Source organism: Seriola lalandi, unplaced genomic scaffold (genome assembly GCF_002814215.2).
Source record: "Seriola lalandi dorsalis isolate HSWRI2012SDOR001 ecotype SW California unplaced genomic scaffold, Sedor1 jcf7180002054689, whole genome shotgun sequence".
Taxonomy (NCBI): Eukaryota; Metazoa; Chordata; class Actinopteri; order Carangiformes; family Carangidae; genus Seriola; species Seriola lalandi.
Window position 1 is genome coordinate 2,861,054 of NW_019525242.1, and position 22,294 is coordinate 2,883,347.

The window sequence follows — 22,294 nt, forward strand, 5'->3', positions numbered from 1 at the left end:
CTGAGATGTTTTCATTTTGTCAGAGCCATGCAGCTCTTTCATAGTTGTTATGGTGGACTAAAATGAACTTAGCCAATTAAACAATAGTTAATTGACATGTGCATCCATTCCTACTGCCGACCAAATTTAAATTAGCTTCTGATGAATTGACAGTGGAAAATTATGATTGGTGCAAATCTAATATAATCCAGCAGGTATTTTACTTTCTCGCTGAGTTGAACAGACTGTTGTAACTTTTCATTGAGTTAAACCGAGCTCCCCTCTGACAAGACTGCATATTTTCTATGCAGTCTTGTCAGAGATATTTGATTATGATTCAGTTTGACTATTTGATCATTAATTCTTCTATATTTGCTTTTTCTAGGACGTGGTCTGGGGATTGAACTCCTTGTTTACTGTAAGTTATGCTTTTTTTGGCTAACTAACATGACTATGTTGTTCAAAATTTAGCAGATTTTAGGAAAATTAAGGATAAAAAGATGCCAGATGTCATCGATTGATTGATTGATTAATCGTCGAAAATGTCACCTCGGGCTTCAGCAAATTATAACAGGCATTTTTACTATTTTATACACACAAAAAATATTTTTTTTAGAGAATGAGTGACACGATAACCAATGATTTAAATGACTGTTATTTGCCCTGGTAAACTTACATTTATACACACGATTTTCCCTAAAGTCTACTTTAAATAAAGAAACTCTACTGAGAGTGCTCCCTTCATTAACAGACAGTGTTGAACTACATCACAGTTCACCAATGGTTTACCTCATGAGCAAATTAATCTGCACTATTGGATTTCTTTTGCTCTCTGTATGTAGGTTACACACAATAACATTAGTCCAAACACGGATCAGATTAACATGGCCGTTGTGTATCTCTCTTTACAGCTGTAATAAGACCATCATTTTTGTCTTAGGGGAAATTATCTTTCTCATTATGAAGAACAATTGTAGGGAAATAAACACAAGAATATTTCATTTACGGTAGTGTTTGTAGAAAGGTACCACCAGCTGGACGTCCCCTGAGTTTGACAATAATCCTTTATAAATGCTTCAGAAAATGAAGAAAATGAATAATTAGTCTGATTTAGGGTGATGTCTGTGAAAAATGTACTACTACTTTTAACTACTCAGAAGCATGTTAAAATTAAAGGAGGTTAATATGGGCTGATTCTGTGAATATAAATACAAACATGCTAACAAACATCAAATGAATGGAGTAAAAGTTCTGAAAATAGTCAATAAAAATAATAAAAGGTTATTTCAACATTTAGGATGTTGAAGCAAGCAGCAAGTACGCAGCTGAAAGTAACCAGAGTATTTAGTTTAATCCAAAACATGCACATTTTGCTTGCATGAATCTATCATCGATTACATTACATTAGTATCACATTAGTATCCACACTTACCCTGAGGTCAGCAGTGTCCACAATGATAATGGTGATGGTAATCTGCATTGATGCATGGTAATGCCCTAAATCTTACCCCTTAATCAGGAAACAACCTCGCAGGCCATCCTCCTTTTTTATCTCTCATAACAGTCTTGTCTCATTTGTTGTTCACGACGTCTCTAAGGCAACAGTGTAATTATGCTGTTTTCTTTGCTGCAGTTCAGAATCCAGGGTGACATTGCAGTCAGTAAATACAGCTGAAGTGGGCAATAAAATGACTGAACTTTTGATATTCTGGCCAACATCCGTCGCTCGTGTTTCTTGACTCATTTCCTGTGCTTCAGCTGTTTTTACCTGTGTCCTCATGTCTCCTCTCTCTTTGCCTCTGCTGCAGGACCTGTTGAACTTTGATGACCCGCTGAACATCGATGCCGCAGAACATCATCTGAGGGACAAGGTGACTCTAACTTCATCTTTTGATTCTGTTTTATCATCAAACACAGTGTAGGTTGGGAGGAAAGAGTGACTTTAGTCATTGACATGCAGATGATTCACTCATGAAGCCTCCCCACAGCGTCTCAGATGTGCTTATAGTTTGCATAATAATATTCACACCCCAGCTCCTGTTGATAACCCGCATAGAACATTTATTTGGAGAAGATGTGCGGCTGTTGCAGGAACTACAATTTCTGCTGCAGCTTTCAGTGACACTCCGTCAGTATTACTTGGTTCTACTTGTGGAGTCGTGATAATCAGTTGAGAGTGCTTTTATCAAATACAGTCAGCTGAAGACAGAGAGCACAGAGCAGCACAGAGCAGCTTATGATGTTATATTCAAGAGCTGAATGCATGGGACAGGTGTTTTTAGAAAAGGCACTGCACAGCTGTTTAATTCAGTGCCTCTACAGTGGACAACAGGAGCTACAATTTGTAAGTCAAATCAGAGCCCTGAACCGGGTCTCAACCCTCACGACTCCCTCCCTGCTGATTGTGTACTAGTGATTATGTACAGTCGTGTTGACAAGTGGCCTCTTATCTTGCATTTGAGTTTGTGTTTTTCTGAACTATAACTTTAAGTATGATTTATCTAGGATTTACTGACAAGGCCCAGGGTCTTACCTCCAGCCTTTCTGGCAAACACTGAGCTGGTGTGGGAGTGGTTGAATGGAAGCCTTCCTCTTACCAAAACAATTGTTGGAGGTGTCTCTAAAAGACAAGCACTCTGGCTAATTGGTTTGAAACTTACTCCCTCCGTCTCTCTCCAAGTGCCATGTTCCATTCATCTCTGCCTTGTGCATCAGCTCCCTTCCATTCAGTTATTTATCAGTACATCAGGCAGTGTCAAAGTTTTCAGAGGCTGATGTTGTTTGCTTACAGTAATTGCTTTCTCAGATTGCCAACCGAACTAATGTAACTCTGAAAGGAGCCTGCTGACCGAGGCAATCAGTGTTAGTTGATCCCATGATGCATCTGGGGGGAACCAGCCATACGTGATAATGGCTGCCATTAGATATGAAAGAGTTTGTCTGTCTTTATGTTTTTGTGAGAGGGAAAGAGAGGGCAACCGTGCAAGAAATGATTGCCAGGTCGTGGCAGAGGTTATGATTGTTGAAATGAGTCATTTGTCCCTGCCTTTCATACGGTAAATACAAAAAAGTCAAATTTTTGTGTCTGAAAAAAAATGTAGTAGTGAGCCAAATCCCTTCAGAAAGGTATCTGAGCTCATAAGGAACAGTATGTCTTGGGTAAACAACTGCAATTGAGTTAATTTTGTGTATACATGTCATACATTATATATGTAACACATATATAAGCTCACAAGTGGGATCTTTTGTGTGTGTGTGTGTGTGTGTGTGTGTGTGTGTGTGTGTGTGTGTGTGCGTGTTTTTTTAAGCTTATTTATTTTTATTTTTATTTATTTAGTAGTGACAGGTACAATGGATGCAATTCAACATAGTTCCAATACAGAGCATGAAAGTGATGTGTTGCACAGAGTTAATAGCTATCACTAATTTTCAACTCTTATCCATAGTTGTGCTTTACATGTACAGTGTAATTAAAGTAGTCAGTTCTCATTGTCATAAAACCACAGATATGGAAGTACAGTACAATACTGTACTGAAATACATTGTGATGTACAATGCAAGAAGAGACGACGACAACAGCAAAACAAGCAGAAAAAAACAAAACAATTAACACGATACGATTAGTTAGAAATTGGTACTGCTCAACTTGCTTTTAGCCAGCACTTAACCATTGCTGTAAAAGGTTAAGGTTATTTTCGTGTAATCACAAAGCGTTGACTTTATTTCTACAATGTGATATTTCCTGCATGCACCCATTCATACATTTTTCATAGTTACCATCAGCCCATTAAATGGGTGGAAAAACAAACCAGGAGAAAGCGTTTGTTCTGGTCACCAAGAACCTCATGTGCACCTTCACCTGATGAGACCAGGTCTATCCAGGTCCTATGTTCATGCTCTTTATGCAGACTTAATTTGGACATTCATTGCACATTCATGACCTCAGAGGATCCACCACAAGATGCAAATCACTGGTTAACCTCAAAAACAGAAAGGCCGAGCTGCAGGTGACAGAAACGGACCAAAAATCAACCTTGATACAATGGTTGAAAGAAGAAAGTGTGCAGAAAATAGGCAGCAGCTCGTGACCCAAAGCCACCGCCTCATCTGTAAAACATGGTGGTGGCTCTGTTATGGCTCAGGCATATGTTACGCATTTATTGATGATTTCACTGCTGATGGTAGCAACGGCATGAATGCAGAGGTATACAGGAGCATTCTCTGTGTTCAGATTCAGCCAAATGCATCACAACCCATCGGAAGACGTTTCATTTTTCAGGCTGCTGGAGCAGGATGTTAGATAGAGAAGGATTAATCTTAAGTATAAACCCACCAGCTGTGAAGAGAGAGGCAGTTCTGAGTTAACAAAACTTATATTTATATAAATTAAAGATGAATGTTTTTATTTTTGGCGTACTGCATAAAAATATTTTCTGGAAGTTTTGGGTCCGCTTCACTGTGCTGTCGCTGCTCTCTGGAGTCACAACAACTGAAAACACAGTCATCCAACCATGACCCACTCCTACTGAGTCACAGCCTCCTGTAATCAACTTCGGCAGCGAGTGGGTGGAGCTGCGGGAGTTTGTGTGTCAGCACACATGCATGCTTATGTATACGGATGTGTGTATTTGTGTGTATTTGTGTGTGTTGAGGGTTTTGAAGTGGAACTCCTCCTGTGGCTGCTCGCTGAATGCATTTGCTGGATAAAGTGGCTGAAAGGAAATATCCTCATGGGCAATTAAGTTTGTGTGTGTGTGTGTGTGTGTGTGTGTGTGTGTGTGTGTGTGTGTGTGTGTGTGTGCGTGTGTGTGTTTACAGACAACTGTGTAACAAACAGAGTTTAAGTGTGACACTAAAATGGGATATGCTGATCTGCTTGTAAGAGTATAAGATCATGAGCTGTGTTTACCTGTGCATGAATATTTTGTAATACTGAACTCTGAAATATTGTAATTTTAAACTTTAAATGTCATTGACTATTTAAAGAAACCCTGAAATCTCATAATCACTTCAGGAGGAATAGAAGTAGTATAAAGTGCCTGACACTGCAGGTTGAAGTTAGGGCTGCAGGACAAATCGATAGTCATTTGAATAATTTGATATCAATCCATAGAGAAATGATAGAGATCAATGGTTTTTATGCTTTTAAGCTGTAACCCTGTTAGTTTGCGCGTTGTGTGTGCGTTCAAGTTTTGGTCATGTGAGAAACAACAGCATGGCAGACGCAGTTCCACTGAAGGCAAACCAAGTCTGTAGGCAGATGTGTGGTCCAGATTTAACAACTATGAAAACAGCGAAGAGCTGGACAAAAGCAAAGTCATGTGCAAGAGGAAGCTGCGTATACCTGTTGGTTCACACTGTAGCCGTTGCACTGGGGTACATTAGCAACACACATCTCTTAGCTATTAATTCTTGAGATGTGTGTCTAAACTGTTGGTCATGTTAAGTTAATGCACTAATATAACCGCTTTGAGGCCCATTCTTAATGTAAACATTAATATGTTTAGTAATGCACTAGCATAGATGTACAGTTTACAGTATTAGTTCTCTGACAATCTCATTTATATCCAGGCAAAACTGGTGTTGTAACTGAAATATCTCTCTAACTGAATCGATATTGAATCAGAGACCTTGTGAATCGGAATTGAGTCGATTTGGGAAATCAGTGGCAATACCCAGCCCTAGTTAAAGTCAGAGTGCATCCTCTGGCTGATGTCCAGGGATTGTTTCAGAATACCTTCTTTGTCTGTGATAACTCCCTCAGCACTGCTGATGAATGCTGAGAGTCCTCAGGAGAGACATTTTATCTCTCAGTAGTAAACAGGCCTCTCCATAGCATGAGAAGAATGCTTTTAAGATATTGATATTAATTCATGTTGACGAATCATGTTTTAAGAAGAGCAGCAACACCTGGGTTCCTGATTTTAATCATTTGCAGACCAGGAAGGAAGGAAGGGTGTTTGAAGCATCTTTCTTTGGTTGTCTGTGTTTCCTTTAGAATGTAAACCTCTGCTGTGTCCAATTCAAATCTACAATCTAAAAATGACACACTGAACGTACCACAAACAGCTGTAAAACATTAAAATGTATAGCGAATTATTGTAAGACAGCTTCATGGTGATACTGGGAAATAAGCATTGATTCTTGTGAAAGGCAAAACAGCAGCCAAGAGTCACATTTTCACTGATGTTTGATGGTACATTTTGCATCTTGCCCATTTACCATAAAAAGGTAAAGTGCACTGATTTCTTATGTGGTAACGACTACTAACTACTAAAAATATTATAAAAAATTAAAACACTGATCTATAATGAAGTTCTGTGATGTGGCTCCAGCCGAAGTCTTGGTGGAGAGCTTGTCATGGTCAAATCTTTAGTTGTGTTTTTTATTTGTCATACTGTGAAGCATGGAGCCTGATTGTTTGAACAGGGTGAACCAAAGTGCATGTTACCAGCAGCATGATGATCACCCAGCAGCATGAACACGTGCCATTATTTAAATGTCAAATGTCCATAAAGGGCTGAACTGCCAGAAAGCAGAAGAGCTCAGAGGTGTCCACAACATCACATACACCTCAGTGGTTCTACAGAAAATAAAACACTGGTGCCAGTGTATCTGAGAATCATTGCCATTTACGATAATGTGATATTGACTTCCTGTCCCGCTCTGAAAGCGCTCAGACAGAATTGGACCTCAGAGGATTTGTCACTAGCTCCAGAGTACAAGTTTTCCACGGTCCCCCTCTGCATACTAAATCTCCATTTATTGATACTCATCAATTTGACTCACAGGCTCACTCTCTTGCCTCCTCAGGTATCAAACAGTTTAGCCTCTTCAGTCAATAGGCAGTCATGTCAAATGTACACACACACAAACACACACCATTTACTGCCGCCTTATCTTTCTTCTGTTCACCTCATCAGCTTTCTGCCCATGAGCAGAGACCGCTGTGGCCCTGTTGGGACTCATTAGAGGACCAAAGGAAGAATTTCACATCAAGGTTGTTTGTGAGTCACACTAAACCTCACTAAACAAAAACAGCCATGTTCACTGATTATGTTTGTAGTTTCATTTTCTTATTTAGTTGTTTATGAATTTTAGCAGCTCGAAAGCTTAATCATTCAAGCTTGCTTTTATATTCACAGTGAATTCTATCTATCACTTGGCGGGGTTTGAGAAGGTGTTTTTGTAAGACATAATCAAAAATGTCTCCAGTTGTTGCTGCGTCCTTGCTCTGGCCTTCCTAGTACATTGGAGGAATGTACTAGGTATGTACTAGGCATTATTATCACATTCCTCCTCATAGGAAAAATACCAATCTATAACAAGAAAAGACAAAATAATTCATCATTAATGTCACATCTAGAGAGGTCAGTATATAAATCCAGTCACCTCATTACAGTGTCTACCTATTCTGTCAGTTGTGATAGCTAGGCCGTGAATGTCAGTCAGTCTAACAGTGACAGTTCTTTGTCTTCACTTGCTGTTTCCCGATAAACCGGCCAATTGCATTGAGGAGTGAGTGAGCCAACCTACACCCACATACACTCATAGGTGAGGCACATCTTAACACCTTGTCACATCAACCTCCTCATATCCTCTCTCCAGCTCGCTGCTGTATTTTTAAGTCAATGCAGCAGTGTTGTGTAACAAGCACACAGACTTTTCTCAAGCTGGAGGAGCCTGGTTCAAGACTCTGGTTCAGCAAGCATCCGCACAGCAGAAGTATGCTTGAGAAAGACAGTGAATCCCTATCAGTGTCCCAGTAATTACCCTGTTCCTTCTGTGACTGCACCACACAAGTTCTATTATCTGATACTACTGCTCTGCCTCTCATCCTGTTGCTCATCTGGCTGTTGAGAGATAAACTTTAATGCAGCAGGCTCTGTCGCTAGCAAATATGTATCAGGGGAGATTTTATGTCTGTATTAGACCCAGCTGAGCTGCTTTTTGGCTTTACATCAGATTTTAAGTGGCTGGTCATGGCTACAGGACTGTGTGCAGTGTTTCTCCAAGGAATTTTTTCACTATGGATGCTTGCTGTTGTGTGCGTGTCCCTGACATCGTGCATCACCAGCTGCATGTTTACACAAGATGGTGGAGGAATAGCTTAAAGTGACCTTAAAATTGTTGTTGACAGGGTTAGTCGTGTTCACTTTGTCATGTGTGTTAATTTACAGCTTTTGACAGTTGAAGGACTCTGGAGGACCAGATGGCTTTAATAGTAATAAATGTCGAAGAATAAAAAGTCTCAACACAGAAAATTATTGAGCAAATTACTGCACTGTGCACTGCTCTACAATTAAATAGGGTTGTAGCCATTTGAAATGGTCAAATATTTTCAGTTCAATATGAGACTTGTGGGACTAATCAGACTGTGGCAAAAGACGTCAGTTGAGTATGTGATCCTTCAATGTGGCCCAGGACATATTTGCGTTCACACTGCTAAAAGAAGGTGGCCGTCCTCTTGTGATTAGCTCACCCAGATCTTAAAGGGATAGTTCAGGTTTTTTGACTTGGGGTTGTGTGAGGTACTCATGAATAGTCGTCACATTACTAACAGTATATTCCAGCTGGGGAGGCCGGAGCCAATCCAAGCTGTCATTGGGCAAAGGGCGGGATACACCCTGTGCAGGTCTCCACACAGAAAGGCCCCCGGCCCGGAGTTTGAACCCAGAACCTTCTCGCTGCGAGGCGACAGTGCTATCAGTTTAAAACAGATATTGGATTGTTTCGGTGGCCATTTTTAAAAGTGTCTAAAACATGTTTTGTAGCCTCTCCTCAGTGATCTGCCTGCCACACATGCACAGCTTTATGCTGGACTGCTAAACAGTGACATCACTGTGCCTTGTGTGTTTATTTGGTTGTGGGTGTGTGTTAAGGACCCCTTAATTTCATGTTGGTCAGCTGCAAGCAGTGTAGAAAGCACAAGTTGCAGTGGTTACATTTCATTGTGAATATTAATTAATTAATTGATTAATTCAGCACTCATAAGGGAAACACTGGTGTGTCTGAAGGATTCTGTAGTTTGTAGTGTTGTGTAATCAACGTCAACCAAACCAAGCGAAGTGCAGAGAATCCTAGACTCTTTCTGTAAATACTTCCCCTGTATATTCAGTTCAGTCATTCAAGTCATTCATACACATACAGCAATGTAGAAACACTAAACATGACATATGACATCTGCATTAAATCTCTGTCTGTCAAACATAGTTGCTGTGTATTTGATTTGGATGACCTCAACAGTTCCTTTAGTTTCTTTGAGTAGTACTGGATGTAATTAAAAGAAGGTGATGATGTCACCTGCTTAGCCAATCACATTATTCAACTTTAAGAGTGGAGTGATGTGTCAGGATGTTTCAACAGAATATACTGAACTCTCCAAAGATTCCTCAGTTCGCCCGAGTGTGAACACACCTGTGTGTTTGCCTCACACACCCTGGGACTCTCCTTTGCTTAGTTTTCAGTTTTTAGCATATTTTAAAAGAAGCCGTTGGTACCCACAAGGTTTCACTTGCATCCCTTCCCTCTGGTGGTGGTACATATTTTGAGTACCTGTCCAGATCGCTGGAGGGGAGGAGAGTTAATTGCTTTCCGCAGGTGAAACAAAGCCAAAAATAGAGTAAGCTGTTGTCTAACAAAGTTTTTAATCGACTGCACAATTTACTTGGACTGTTCAAACTAGTGCAGAGCAAAGCAATTTGCAGTGTCAGCCAGTTTTCTGCTGTAAGAGAGGAAAGGAGGGAGAAAGTAAGAAAAGAGGGAAATTTTGCCCTTTGATTTTGCAGGAGATGTCATTAATAGTTTATAGACTCATGCTTCAGATTTATGCGAGACACCTTAATTGGGTAGTATTTTTCAAAAACATATTGTTTTATTTCACTCCTCGTCAAAATGTTACTGGTCTACAATTCAAATCTATGTTGGACATCTTAATTGGGGCTGAATTGAACTAAACTGAATTTTGTGTCAGTGTGTTTGCTCTGTCCTTCAAGTTTATATGAGGTGGCTTAATTGAGGCAAGCTGGGGCTTCACATGTTTTGTTTATCTTCTCTTCCTCTGTGGTCTCTCTGCACTCTGTAAATCTTCTTCTGCCTTATTTTCTCCACTAAGCGGCCTGCATGTATGTGTGAGGTGTTGTGTTTAAGTTTTCATTTGTTTTTCCACAAAGGCTTACAGAGGCTTGCAAAAGACAGCTGGATAGACAAGAGATGGCAGAATGACAGGCATGTGGATAAGGAGTGACAGATGGACCAATATTATCCATATTTACAAGTGCTGTCAAATTTAAAGAGCAAAACCTGAGACAGACAGATGGACAGATATTCATATTATGCTATATGGCTTTGGGGCAGACCATGTTTCAGTTGCAGTGTTGTAATCTTTCACATATACTCATTATATGGTTTCATCTTCCTCAGCTTGGTCTAATCATGTCTTTTGTGAACATTGTGTAGTTGGAAGTGTTTGATTAGCTTTTGTGCCGTGTGTGCTTCTTTAGCCACGCTAGCAGAATGGTCTTTTGGTCAGTCCACCAATTTGATCCATACTTAAATATCCCAACAACTATTAGATTGATTGCCATGAAATTTGACGAAGACGCTCACAATCCCCAGAGGACGAATCCTAATGACCTTGGTGAACTCCTGACTTTTCCATCGAGCTTCATCGTAACTCCTGCAAAGCTGAGGAAATATCCTCTAAACACAGCTGTACTTTATGTTTAGTGCTTATTAAGCAGCGTTGGCATTCTAACACATAACACTAACATGGCGAACATAGTCAACAATTTATCTGCTTAGCATCAGCATGTTAGCATTGCCATTCTGAGAATGCGTGTAGCTGAAAGCACTGCTGTGCCCAAGTTCATAGCTGCTACATGGCTGCAGACTCGTCTGCGTGTGCGTGTGTGTGCGTGAGCTTGCATTAGTGCGGGTCATTTATTTCTAATTCAACCAGTTCAACAGAAATAGAGACTAGTAATGTGTTATCCAATTTATGTGATTTGTTCCTTCTTTTTAGAGATCAGAAATATGTTTGAATTTTACCTTGCTGTGTTGCACATTGCTCACAGCTCGGATTATTCACCTCCTCTCTGAGCTCAAGGTTTGAAAACATTATTGAATTATCTAAAACACTTTTCAAACGGCATCAAATTAGATTATTAGAAGCTTAACCAGGAGGAGAGCATCTCTGAGCTCCCACAGGTAGAATACTAGTCTAATTTAAAGAGGCATTGGCCATTTCCCGAGGAAGGTGTCGCTTCACTTATTAAGCCAGTGTCATCATGCTCATGCTGTGCTTGGCTCAGATGGATCAGAGCTATAAGACCAGCACTGCCAGGCTGAGTAAATGATGATTAATTACCACCCTCTCCGATCTATAATTCTCCTTCACCTGGCCTTTTTTTCACACAGTGCCAGGGCACCTAAATAAACTAAAATAGCAGGTTCACTTTGCAGAAACACAGTCTGTGCACCCAAAACACCCCATTTTGCACATGTTGTTGGCTCTTGTACCATTAGAATATGGTCGAGAGAGAGACAGAGAGAGAGAGAGAGAGAGAGATCCCTCAGCAGAAATAGGGCTGATCCATCATCCCTCTGTGGACAGATACTCAGACTGCTGTCATCACTGCTGAAGTTTTTGTCACTGGCAGGTTTTCAGCATTCCTGTCTGTCATCCCGGTCTACACAAACATACACACACACACACACATGCACCATGTCTCTTTTTCCTGTCTCTCCTCTTATGTCTCTTCCCTCTATCTCGTGTATTCTCTCACGTTCTCCATTTCTTGCTCATACCCCAGTGGCCACACAGAAGCCCAGCAGCAACGGCGTGCGTGACTAACTGACCACTGGAGCTGTGGCATAAATCAGTGCGCTGATGTCAATGTGGGACACTTGTATGTGAAATTTATATGTTGGACAGCAGGACCCGCGGACATGTTGGCATGTTTTGGCCTAGACCCCCCATGGCGACGGGTCAGTGATAGGGGGAACAAGTAAAAAACAGGACAAGAGAGTGGAGCTCAGAAGGAGGGGTGGACTGAGGAAAGTATGATATCCCCCCTAGAGTACATGCAGCACATCATTGACTTAACCATAGATAAACATGTTCCATATTCCTGTTTACTTCTAGAGAAGCAAATAGTGAGGTTAGATGTACAATTAAACATTTAAAAAGGTGTGAGTGAAGCCAAACTGCTCAAATACTTTCACTCAAATTCCAAGACAAGAGATGGCAGAATGACAGGCAGGTGGACCAATATTCCATGTTTACGAGTCGAATTTAAAGAGGTCAACCCGAGAGACAGATGGACAAATATGGTATTATGCTGTATGACTTTGAGGCAGTCCATTGCACTACTACTTTGGGTCAAAGCTCCAACCCATATTCAGAAGCTATATAAATAACTTCAGCAATCTTGACTGGTCACTTTAGTGACCTCTGTACAGACTTTGTCATGACGACCTCCAGGAAAGACTGTCCTCCTTACTATAATAGTGCACAATCAGTGGCCCCAGTTACAACAGTTTCTATGATTTACAATGTGGCTAACTACAGTGCAGTTTTGCTAAGCAATGCATTTTCTTGTGTAGACTGAAATCTTTTCACAAAAGAGGAAAGCTGCTGCAGCTCAAATTAATAGCAGTCTGCTCTACAGCCTTTTTAATCAAAATCCATAATATTGTGTTTTGTGTTCTGCCTGATTTATCAACAAATTGTTTGAAAAACGAAGAGGATGCAGACACAGGCAAACCAAAAGAAAGTGCTTCCTAAACAGCCCAAGTGGTTAAAGAGACAGAAGGCTGAAATGGTGGACACAACACAATCAGAAGAGGAAGGAGGGTGAGGTCACTCTCGCAGCTCAATAAGGCCAGAGGGAACGGGTCAACGAAGCAGCAGAGGGGAGGTTACGGGACGGATGGATAGTGGGTGGGGGTGGAAAGAAGCCAAGCACAACCAGAAGGGGCATGATCAAGAAGAAGGAAAAACATGGTAGTGGGAGGAGAGGGCATGCATGACCAGAGGAGGTATTAGCAAGGAAAGTCAACTTGAACAGATGTCGTAACATCATCACAGATGAGAAGTAGTCTCACTCTTACACTGGATATCTCTCCTGACTGATCAAAATGTAAATGTGAAAAAAATCATTAAATAAATATGCAAAAACAGATGATTTTTTATTTTATTTTTATTTTGGATAAAGCAGATACAAATAGCACTAAGCTTTGTACTTGTGTCGAGAGATGATTCTGAGTGCATGGAATAAGTTGAAGCCAGTTTTCATTAAATTGTGAAATATAATAACTAGGATCACTATGTTAACATATGAAGAGAACATGTTTGAATCGGGACAAAGTGATATGTGTCAGGCTTATAGTGTCCAACCACACCATACCATAATGTTCAACCATACCATATGACATGTCCAGTTTTCTACATTTATGAAGTCACAAGTTATGGAAAACAACATACAAAGTAATAATAGGTCGGTTTACCAAAAGTGCAAAAATATATATACTTTATATTTGGTTATGTGTTGATGTACTTTAAATTTGTAATTTCTTACATTTCTTTCTTTCAACTGCTGTAATTGTAAAATGTCATTTCTGGCTTTTCCATCTAACTCTTCTATTCTCTCTCTTTATGTTTCCCTCTCTTCCATCTAGGAGGATTTCCGGAATAAGGTTCAAGATTACATCAAGCACTATGCCAGATGATAGAAGCACTTACATCAGCCTGCACCAATCAACCAAACTGCTCTACCTTGCCTCTGCTTATCATGGCCGACTCCCCGATGTGTGTGTGACTCAACAGCTGACTCTTTGACTCTTACCACTCCTCTCCTCTTGACACCACAGCCCTGCCTATGCTCTTCTCTGTTCACCCGATTGCAATAAACTTCATTTGCAGGAACGAAATGAAAAAAATAAATAAATAAAAAATTGTACGTTTAAGAAAGGACTTGCATACAAAAGAAAAATATGCTTTAATTATCCTAAACAGTTGAGTGTTACAATGACCGCAATGTCTGTTCATTGTGGCAACATCACTAAATGCCGGCGCCTCGCTGAGGTGTCCCTGAGCCAGTCGGAAACGAGCCATGGTAACTAATGGCAAGGGATCTGATGTGATGATTCATCGCCATAAAAAAAAAAAGTCACATTTAACTGTTTTGAAATTTGATGAATCAAGAGAAAGAATATCTGTTACTATCAATTCTCTGTTCCAGTGCCTGCCATGTTTGTGTTGCTAAAGAGAAAATGCATGTGAGTTTACAAACACACACACACACACAAACACACTGTCACGTCCTGTGGTAAGAGGTGAACACATGTACACACATTTCTGTACACATGCCAGTTACAAACACACACACACACACACACAGACACTCAAACTGGAAAGCCCCCAGCCCCACTAGACAGCATGTGAATGACCACATTGTCGTGTTTCATTATTCTCCTTGCATGTGTACACATACACACACACATGCACACAGAGACCTTGTATGTTTTCAGCCCTAGTGGGATAAAGTACTACTACTAAAACCACAGCCAAATGTATTGTACTGTTTTCAGCTTCACATGGTCTCTGCACCCCTACTGTCCTCACTTTACTGTTTTTGTCTTTCCTCCATCTGTCTCTCTGTTTCACACAAACACAACTACACATACCTTTTCCCATTTGAGAATACAGAGGTTTATTCAACCTTACAGTGCAGTGATACATTTTTGGTGTGATAGCTCTGTACTTAAGCATATTGGGTTTAAAATGAAACAATGACTGTGAGTTTAAAGTACTGATTTAGATTTTCTATAACAAATGGACAGTGTGGGACTTATAGCTCTTTTTGTACATATTCCCTCCAGGTTTAATGGACAAAATGTAATTTAACATGTAAACAAGCAGGTACAACAAATGTTTTTTCTAATATCAAAGGATGAAATGACAATGTGAAAACAAGATGACAGTGTGAAAGGGGTCGGATGTAGTGATTCGGGTGATTGTACCTCCAGTCTGGTCTTCAAGTGAAGTAAGCAGTCAGTTGGATTGATGTGAGGGGACTGACCACGAACGTTTTAACTGTTTTGCATAATTTAATAATATAAATTTAATTTTTTGGTCTTTATGTTCAGGATCATTGTCCTAAAATTTGAGGTTTAACTATAAAAGAACCGGTGAGTCCTACACTGTTCAGTAAATATGGACTTGAACACCTTAAAACACCACTATAACTGAATGTCAGTGCTTTAACCTCATAGTCATTATTTCATTGTACACAATAACAGAAATTTCACTGTCCCAAGACATTATGACTGCACTGTACATACCCTCTTATTCTGTGTTTGGGAGCTAAGATATAGGGTATGTCTTCTAGAAAGATAATAGCTCTGTGTGTGTGTGTGCATAGAGTGTATGTTTCCACTGTCTGGATGTGGTTGGAAAAGTCATCAGCATAACTCCAGAAAGACAGACAGCAAGCTAACTAACTAGCGACCAAGCTATTTACCTAAGAAACTGGCGAGTGAGCTTACTAGCTATCTAACGAGTGAGTGGTTTTCACTCAGTGCAAGAGAGGCTAGCTGACAGTTGGTTAAGATAAGCCACGGTCACAAAGCTATTTTTCATGACATCCTGTGGATTCGCTTGCTCACTACAATGCTCGTTAGCTCACTCCTTAGCTTGTTAGCTTGATAGAAAACTTGTATAGGCAAAGCTGTGAGAGTTTGATGAGGTTTACTGCGTCATGGGGTGGCTCTGGGGCTTCTTAGCCAACGAGATAATGTCAAACTGTCTATATAAACGTCTTTCGTTGGGGATTTTGGCCATACGGTGCATGTTCATGTTCATGTTCATTGTGTGTTTGTGTGTGTGTGTGTGAGTTTGTGAGTCAGAGAGGGAGAAAGACTGTGCCACCCGGTTAGCCAGTGAGGGTGTGGCGTGTGCGTGTGCGTGTGCGTGTGCGTGTGCGTGTGCGTGTGCGTGTGCGTGTGTGTGTGTGTGTGTGTGTTCTGCTTGGCCCTGGCTAGCGTTGTGCCTCCAGTTTGAGTCGCATCTCCTATTATCGACTGTTGTCACTCCATTCAGCTTTGTCGTCACTTGTCTGCATGAGGCAAAGTAATGTAATCTGCCAGGGGTGGATTTTACTAAGGATGTCAGAAATGTAGTTGTTGAGAGTTGAACTTTTATGTTGGAGGTGTGTGTAAAGATTGAACTTTTGTGTTTGTGGAGTGCGTGTGTGAGAGAGTGTGTGTGTGTGTGAGTGTATGTGTCAGTATGACGTGTTGAAACGACGTGACTTGTTAGCATGCAATGGTTTCCTCTCGCCCCTCTTTTCTTTTTGTTATTCTGGCCCAGCATTCAACAGCTCTAATGTTGTTGTTTTCCTCGTGAAAGTTAACAAAACAACAGACACTGTCAAAATAAAGGACCTGAGAAAATGAAAGGTCTGTTGAAAGCAGATGTGAATGTGGGCATTCCATGGCGTTTTCCTGCATGGTGAAGGCTAATGCTACTGCCTATTAATATGAAGCCATCCTGTGTAGCTGCAATGACAGTTTATTGCCTCCAGGATATGGTAGCTCAACACTCTGTACTTTATCTTAGCCTTACTAATACTCTGACATTAGCTTCCTGTTGGACACCTTGTCGTTTGTCCTTTAGTTTGGCAGTCAGCAGTGTTTTTATTTTCCCAGGATGTTACTTGGGAATGTCTCTGCTTGGGCTAACTTCATCTTTGGGCCAGGGGAGAAGAACGACCTGTTCTTCTTCAAATCCTCAACCTTTTCTTTCTCAGATTGTATATCCATTTTTTAAGATATATTAAAGAGAATATAAATAAAACATGTCTTGTTTTATTGTGTGCTTTTTTTCATTTACTTAATTCATTAAGCAGCTTTGCAAGATAAAAGCTTCAGTAAGGTATAATTATTTTAGGACTGCCACTATGCTTATTTTATTGCTAATTAATATGCTAATTATTTTATTATCCCATCATTTCGTCTTAAAAGTTCCTGAAACCCAAAGTGATGTCTTGAAATAGCTTGCTGTGTATGACCAACAGTCCAAACTGTGTAGATGTCCTGCAGGATTATGGAGGAAGTGGGACTGTGTGTGGACAGTATGGATTCTTTCATTGACTAACACCAACTGGCAGACACTAGTTGGTTAACTCAATACCTACTTAGTATGAGCATGTAATCATGCTGAAATCAACATTTAGCTCCCTGCAGTTCTTTGCCTAATCACAGCCTCACAGAGGCACTAGTGTGGCAGATGGGTCTTAATCTTCTTTCTATGCTTTTATGTTTATTTATATCATTTAAGACACTGTGTTATGGTAATTGCTTAATTGTGATGGGAGGACTGCAATTTCCATAACTTTATAAATGAGTAAATTGAATTTGGAATCCTAAAGATATGAAGTTTGTAATTATATAAAGAAAAGCTTAAAATTCTCACATTTGAGAAAGCACAACCAGATAATGTTCAGCATTGGGCCTTATCAATTAAATAGTGAATTGATTGTCAAATTATGAAGCATAAATCAGCTAATCATTATTATATTATTTGCAGCATGTATTTGGAATTGTGATTTCACACACTGACATTTCCTTCAGACCCCATTTATTGAGGAAATTACACTTTGACAAAATGTTTATCCAAGAGCGGCTTCAGATTTCCCCAGGAGCTTTTTGCTGTATCTTCATCAACTGATGGAGCATCTCAGTAATCATGTTATTATGTGTGAAGTCGATACCTGACGACAGCTGAACCATCTCCATGTGGGCAAACTCCCCCTGCTAATGGGCGCAGTGTGCTCCAGAATAAATCCAGTAAGTGGAGATTTCTTTTGTCATTTAAAATGTTCTTGTATTTCCTGCCTGCTATGTTTGTAGTAAGTATTCTTCTGCTCTACACCTCCCTAGATTTGAGGTGTACATAGCCACAAGTGAGCTTTGTGTGCATGCTCACACACTTGCACACGCATTCACGAAATGTTTAACTTTGTCCAACAACTGTCAGCCATTCGTACATTTTACTTGGCTGAGGAAGACACGCGCACACACAGACACACAGGTAATGCTGTCATCTGTCAGTCACCCACACAGCCTGTCATCATCCATGTTTTTTGAGGAGACACAATCACACAGTACACTTGCCCTGTGGCTATACTACCTTATGAATGTGCTGTGTGTGTCTGTGTATCCGTGTGGTGACAGCTGACGGCCACAGCCAGCCAGGCAATGACATGGTTGAATGCAACAAAGCATATATGTACAATTTTCTGGACGTCCTGCTCTGAACACACCTTCCTGTAGAGCCTATACATTCTGAGTCAAGTCCTCTTTAACCCGTCTTGATTAACTTAAAGCTCACGTTGATGAAGGGTCATTTTGTCACACCAATTGGCTGCAGCTAACAGCACTCTAACCTGGGAGGTGTTTTTAATCAGTAATGTTGAAGCATGAATATGAACTCCTACTCTCTGATGATGTCATAGCTAGCTAACTTCACCCACAGCAGCTGTGAAATTTAAAGTATGTTTCCTGGGACTAGAGGTTGGAGAAAGGCATCGGCCTTAAAAATACAACCAGGAGAATAAATAAAGATTTCAGTTTAAGTTTAAGTTTCCTCTTTTTTCAAAAGAGGAAACTTAAACTCTCATAAAAAATATCCATATTCTCTCGGCGAGTCTACTGATTTACAAAAGCTGATTTAGTGGAATTGACTAGCTCAGATCAGATCTAAATGTATACAATAATATGCAAAAGTTTTAGGAACTTTAAATCCCTATTCCTAGGTCCCTAACTCATTCTGCAGCATGACAATGACCCAAACATACAGCTCAGACTCATAAAACACTCAGCACACAGCAACAGGAAGAACCAGGAGTTCTGCAACAGATGGTCCGGCCCCCACAGAGCCCTGATCTTAAGATCATGGAGTCAGTGTAAGATTACATGAAGAGACAGAAGTCACTGAGACAGCCTGGATCTTCTGCACAGTACTTTGTGTCTGTTTGCATTTCCGTACAGACCAGTGAATAATTATAACTTTATTTATAGCACATTGAAAGGATGATGTAAACATCAGAATTAAAAGATATAAAAAATGATCCTGTTTAATTCTCTTTCAGCAAACTTGGTCAGCCAGCATGACAACAGCTCTGGCCTTCTCTGGACTACTCTGCTTTTGTACTGTATGTTACCAAATTAACTGCCAGCCACAAAAAATTAAAGTCATGCAACTTTTAATAGTGTTACAAACTCACGGGATGTTTGCCCCCTTTGTTCTGACCGGGGCATCCGAAGTTAACTTCTGTAAAGGACACGTCACTTTATTTACTTAAAAAATAAATATACATATGTAGCAATAACACAATATTATCTAAGTTTATAAAAACAGTTTTTAATTTCATAAGTTATCAGCTCAATGTAGCCTGCAGCGCATCATATTAGAACCCCTGTGGCCTGAAAGGTGCACATCACCTAATACTCAAAATACAAAAAAGAAAACCAGGAGATTCATTTAGAAGTCTGCACATGGTGTATACTGAAGGAAAAAAACACACTGGAACCTCCTGCCACTAATATGGAGTATTCCTGTTTCAAATTAAAGGCAACATAAATAGAGATTACAAACCATGATCAGCACTGATATGATTGGCTGAGTGTATATTTATAGGGTTTAATCATGGAGCAAAGGAGTTTATCTTACTGTACACATATTCTACCTGTAAACTGAAATCCTCAAGAGTTAAATTATATATCATTTCTGAGAGTGATTCAATCCAAGTTCACACAGTTTATACCTATGAAGCCAGTACATAATCATATGTTTCAGCTCTTAAATATAAATGTGAAACTTTTTACTTGTCACAAATAAAATGTCACAAATAAATGACTTAAATTACTCTATACATCCTAAACTAAATTTTAATTTGCCCTTCTTTGAAGTGTCAATGTTATCTTGTTTGACTCGGCTACCTTGTAAATAAGATGCACTTTTGAAGGTTTTAATGACTTGTTGCTATGACAACAGCTCCCGATAAAGGTTAAGCTGGCTATGAAGAGCTGAAAAAGCCAGACTTCTGTCACAAATTGAACAGCCTCAGCAGGATCTTATACCTATACTCCCCCTGACACACTGATCCGGTTGTTATCTCACTACTATGGCAGCTATTATGGCAGCTCTTCCTTTACCTTCTTTTCCTTATAATAATAATAATAACAATTTTAGTAACACTGTCCCTGAGTGCTCATTCATATTTCCTTTCTGTCATCCCCTTCTACAATTATGTTTCCTGGCTATAGTAAAAAACAAAATATCTGCAGCATACTTTATTAACATCCTCAACAGAGTAAGTGTTGTGTCTGAATATACTGTATCTACAAAAGAATGGCAGGTTGATCTGTTTTTTTTTTCCATCCATCTATTCATCCATTTTCTGCTGATGATCCAGAGCAGGGTCGCAGTGGCAGCAGGCTAAGCAGGGTATTCTAGCAGCTCTCTGTCGCCAGCAAAGTTTTCCAGCCCCTCCTGGGGAATCCCGAAGCGTTCCCAGGCCGGATGGTATATGTAATCCCTCTAGCGTCTACACTGGTCTATCTCCTCTCTGTTGAACGTGCGCCGAAAACCTGCAAGGGAAGGCGCTCAGGACGCATCCTAATCAGATGACCCAACCACCTCAACTGGCTCCTTTCGATATTTAGTAATGTCAGGCAACCCAGGCAGACAATTTATGGAGAAAATGGGGTGCAGGTCAGAAATTGCAGAGGTTACACCACAGCTTCCCTCACAGGGTTGTTATGTTGAAGTGGCTGACAGCGGGTGCACAATGCATTTGGGATTGAGGTCCTGTAGGTTAATTGAAGGGAGAAGTCGGCTGAATATTGCTTTGAGAAATATGATACCAGCATGAATATCAGTGATATGGTCAAATGATACTGATATCTATTGATAATATTTTTTTTTTCTTCCTTATTTCATTTGTTGTCCATTTCTTCACACGTTGGCCCTTTATGTGCTTCTTTAATGGTCAAATGAGCATATACGCTCCACTGTCAGACAAAATAAGATCAATGATTCATCTCCCCAGAACGTACAGATGAGGTGGCAGTCATTTTTCCAGCTCAGAGTGGTGTCTGCTGAGCTTCCTCTCAGCCTGTGTGTGAATCCAACAAGGTAAGGCAACCTGTATGAAATATCAGAGGCAAGACTCGACTTATTGCGCTGAGTGCTCTCAGTGATACTTACTTACACTTACAGAATTTTGCTGAGTCTGAATTTAATTTAATGCTGTGATTTTCTGATATTGTTTTGCTCTCTTAAGGTTGAGATATTTCAATTGGCGTTGCTTCCCGCCTCTGGAGACAGCTCTTCGTGAGTAAAGGAATGAAATTTGATGCTGAACGTTTCTTCTAGACTGGTAAGTAAACAGCTGTTAATGCTTACATTAGCTATGTAGCGATAGCAGAACTCACAAATAGCTCCTGTAATGCAAAGTTTTACTCAACAACCTGCATTCGTCTGTGGAATCACACACTGTAGCTCCCGGTTAGCAAAACTATTTCCTCTGCTGGCCAAGATATCGCTCGCTCAAAAGACGATTTAGCTGCTTGGCCTGTTGAAACATCTTGCAAAGTTGTGTCTCTGTCAGTAATGATATCTGATGTTAACACTTCTCGGAAGAAATAGATTCATGGCCTTTATCCATCTACAGTCCGCTGAGAATTACATGAGAAGCAGCAAGAAAACAGCTGAGACGATCTACGAGAGCTATGTAGGAAAAAGTAAGTTAATGTAACTTGTTAGAAATAAAACATAAGTGTGTTTATTTTTTATTGCGGCCAGGTGCCAAAATTAACACGGCTTTAAACACTTTGGTTATATATATATATGGAAATGTGTTTATGCACCAATTTCAGTAAGATGTAAGAGTCATAAATTGAAAAAAACGTGTTTTGTCTGTTTCACATGTATTTGTTTATGCATGTCCAGGTGTGTCTGTGTGAACGCAGTGAACGAGCAGATGTATGTGGGCCGTCATGTGTCCATGCATGCTCCACAGTGTGTGTGTGTATGTGTGTGTGTGTGTGTGTGTGTGTGTGTGTGTCTAAGAGTAAGTGCCTCTCTCTTCCCTTTGTTCCTTTTCAAAAGCTGCCCACACACTCGTTACAGCCGTGGGAGGAATTTCATTGTGCTCTGAGATTAGCTTGGCAGGCTGCAAACAGCAATACATTTAGTCATGCCAACTTAAACAGAAGCAGAAACAATGACCGCATCACTTTAATTAAA

At 40.1% G+C, this 22,294-nt stretch overlaps 1 protein-coding gene across 1 annotated transcript in view; it reads left to right on the forward strand.

Moving 5' to 3' along the window:
• ube2f (ubiquitin-conjugating enzyme E2F (putative)) overlaps positions 1-16,839 on the forward strand; it is a 41,552-nt gene extending 24,713 nt beyond the window's left edge. Inside the window, exons 8-10 of the mRNA XM_023423123.2 lie at positions 365-397; positions 1,788-1,850; positions 13,660-16,839. Coding sequence (XP_023278891.1) covers positions 365-397; positions 1,788-1,850; positions 13,660-13,710 — 147 coding nt within the window. The 3' untranslated portion in view covers positions 13,711-16,839. The remainder of the gene's footprint in view (positions 1-364; positions 398-1,787; positions 1,851-13,659) is intronic.
• Positions 16,840-22,294: the final 5,455 nt, after the last annotated feature.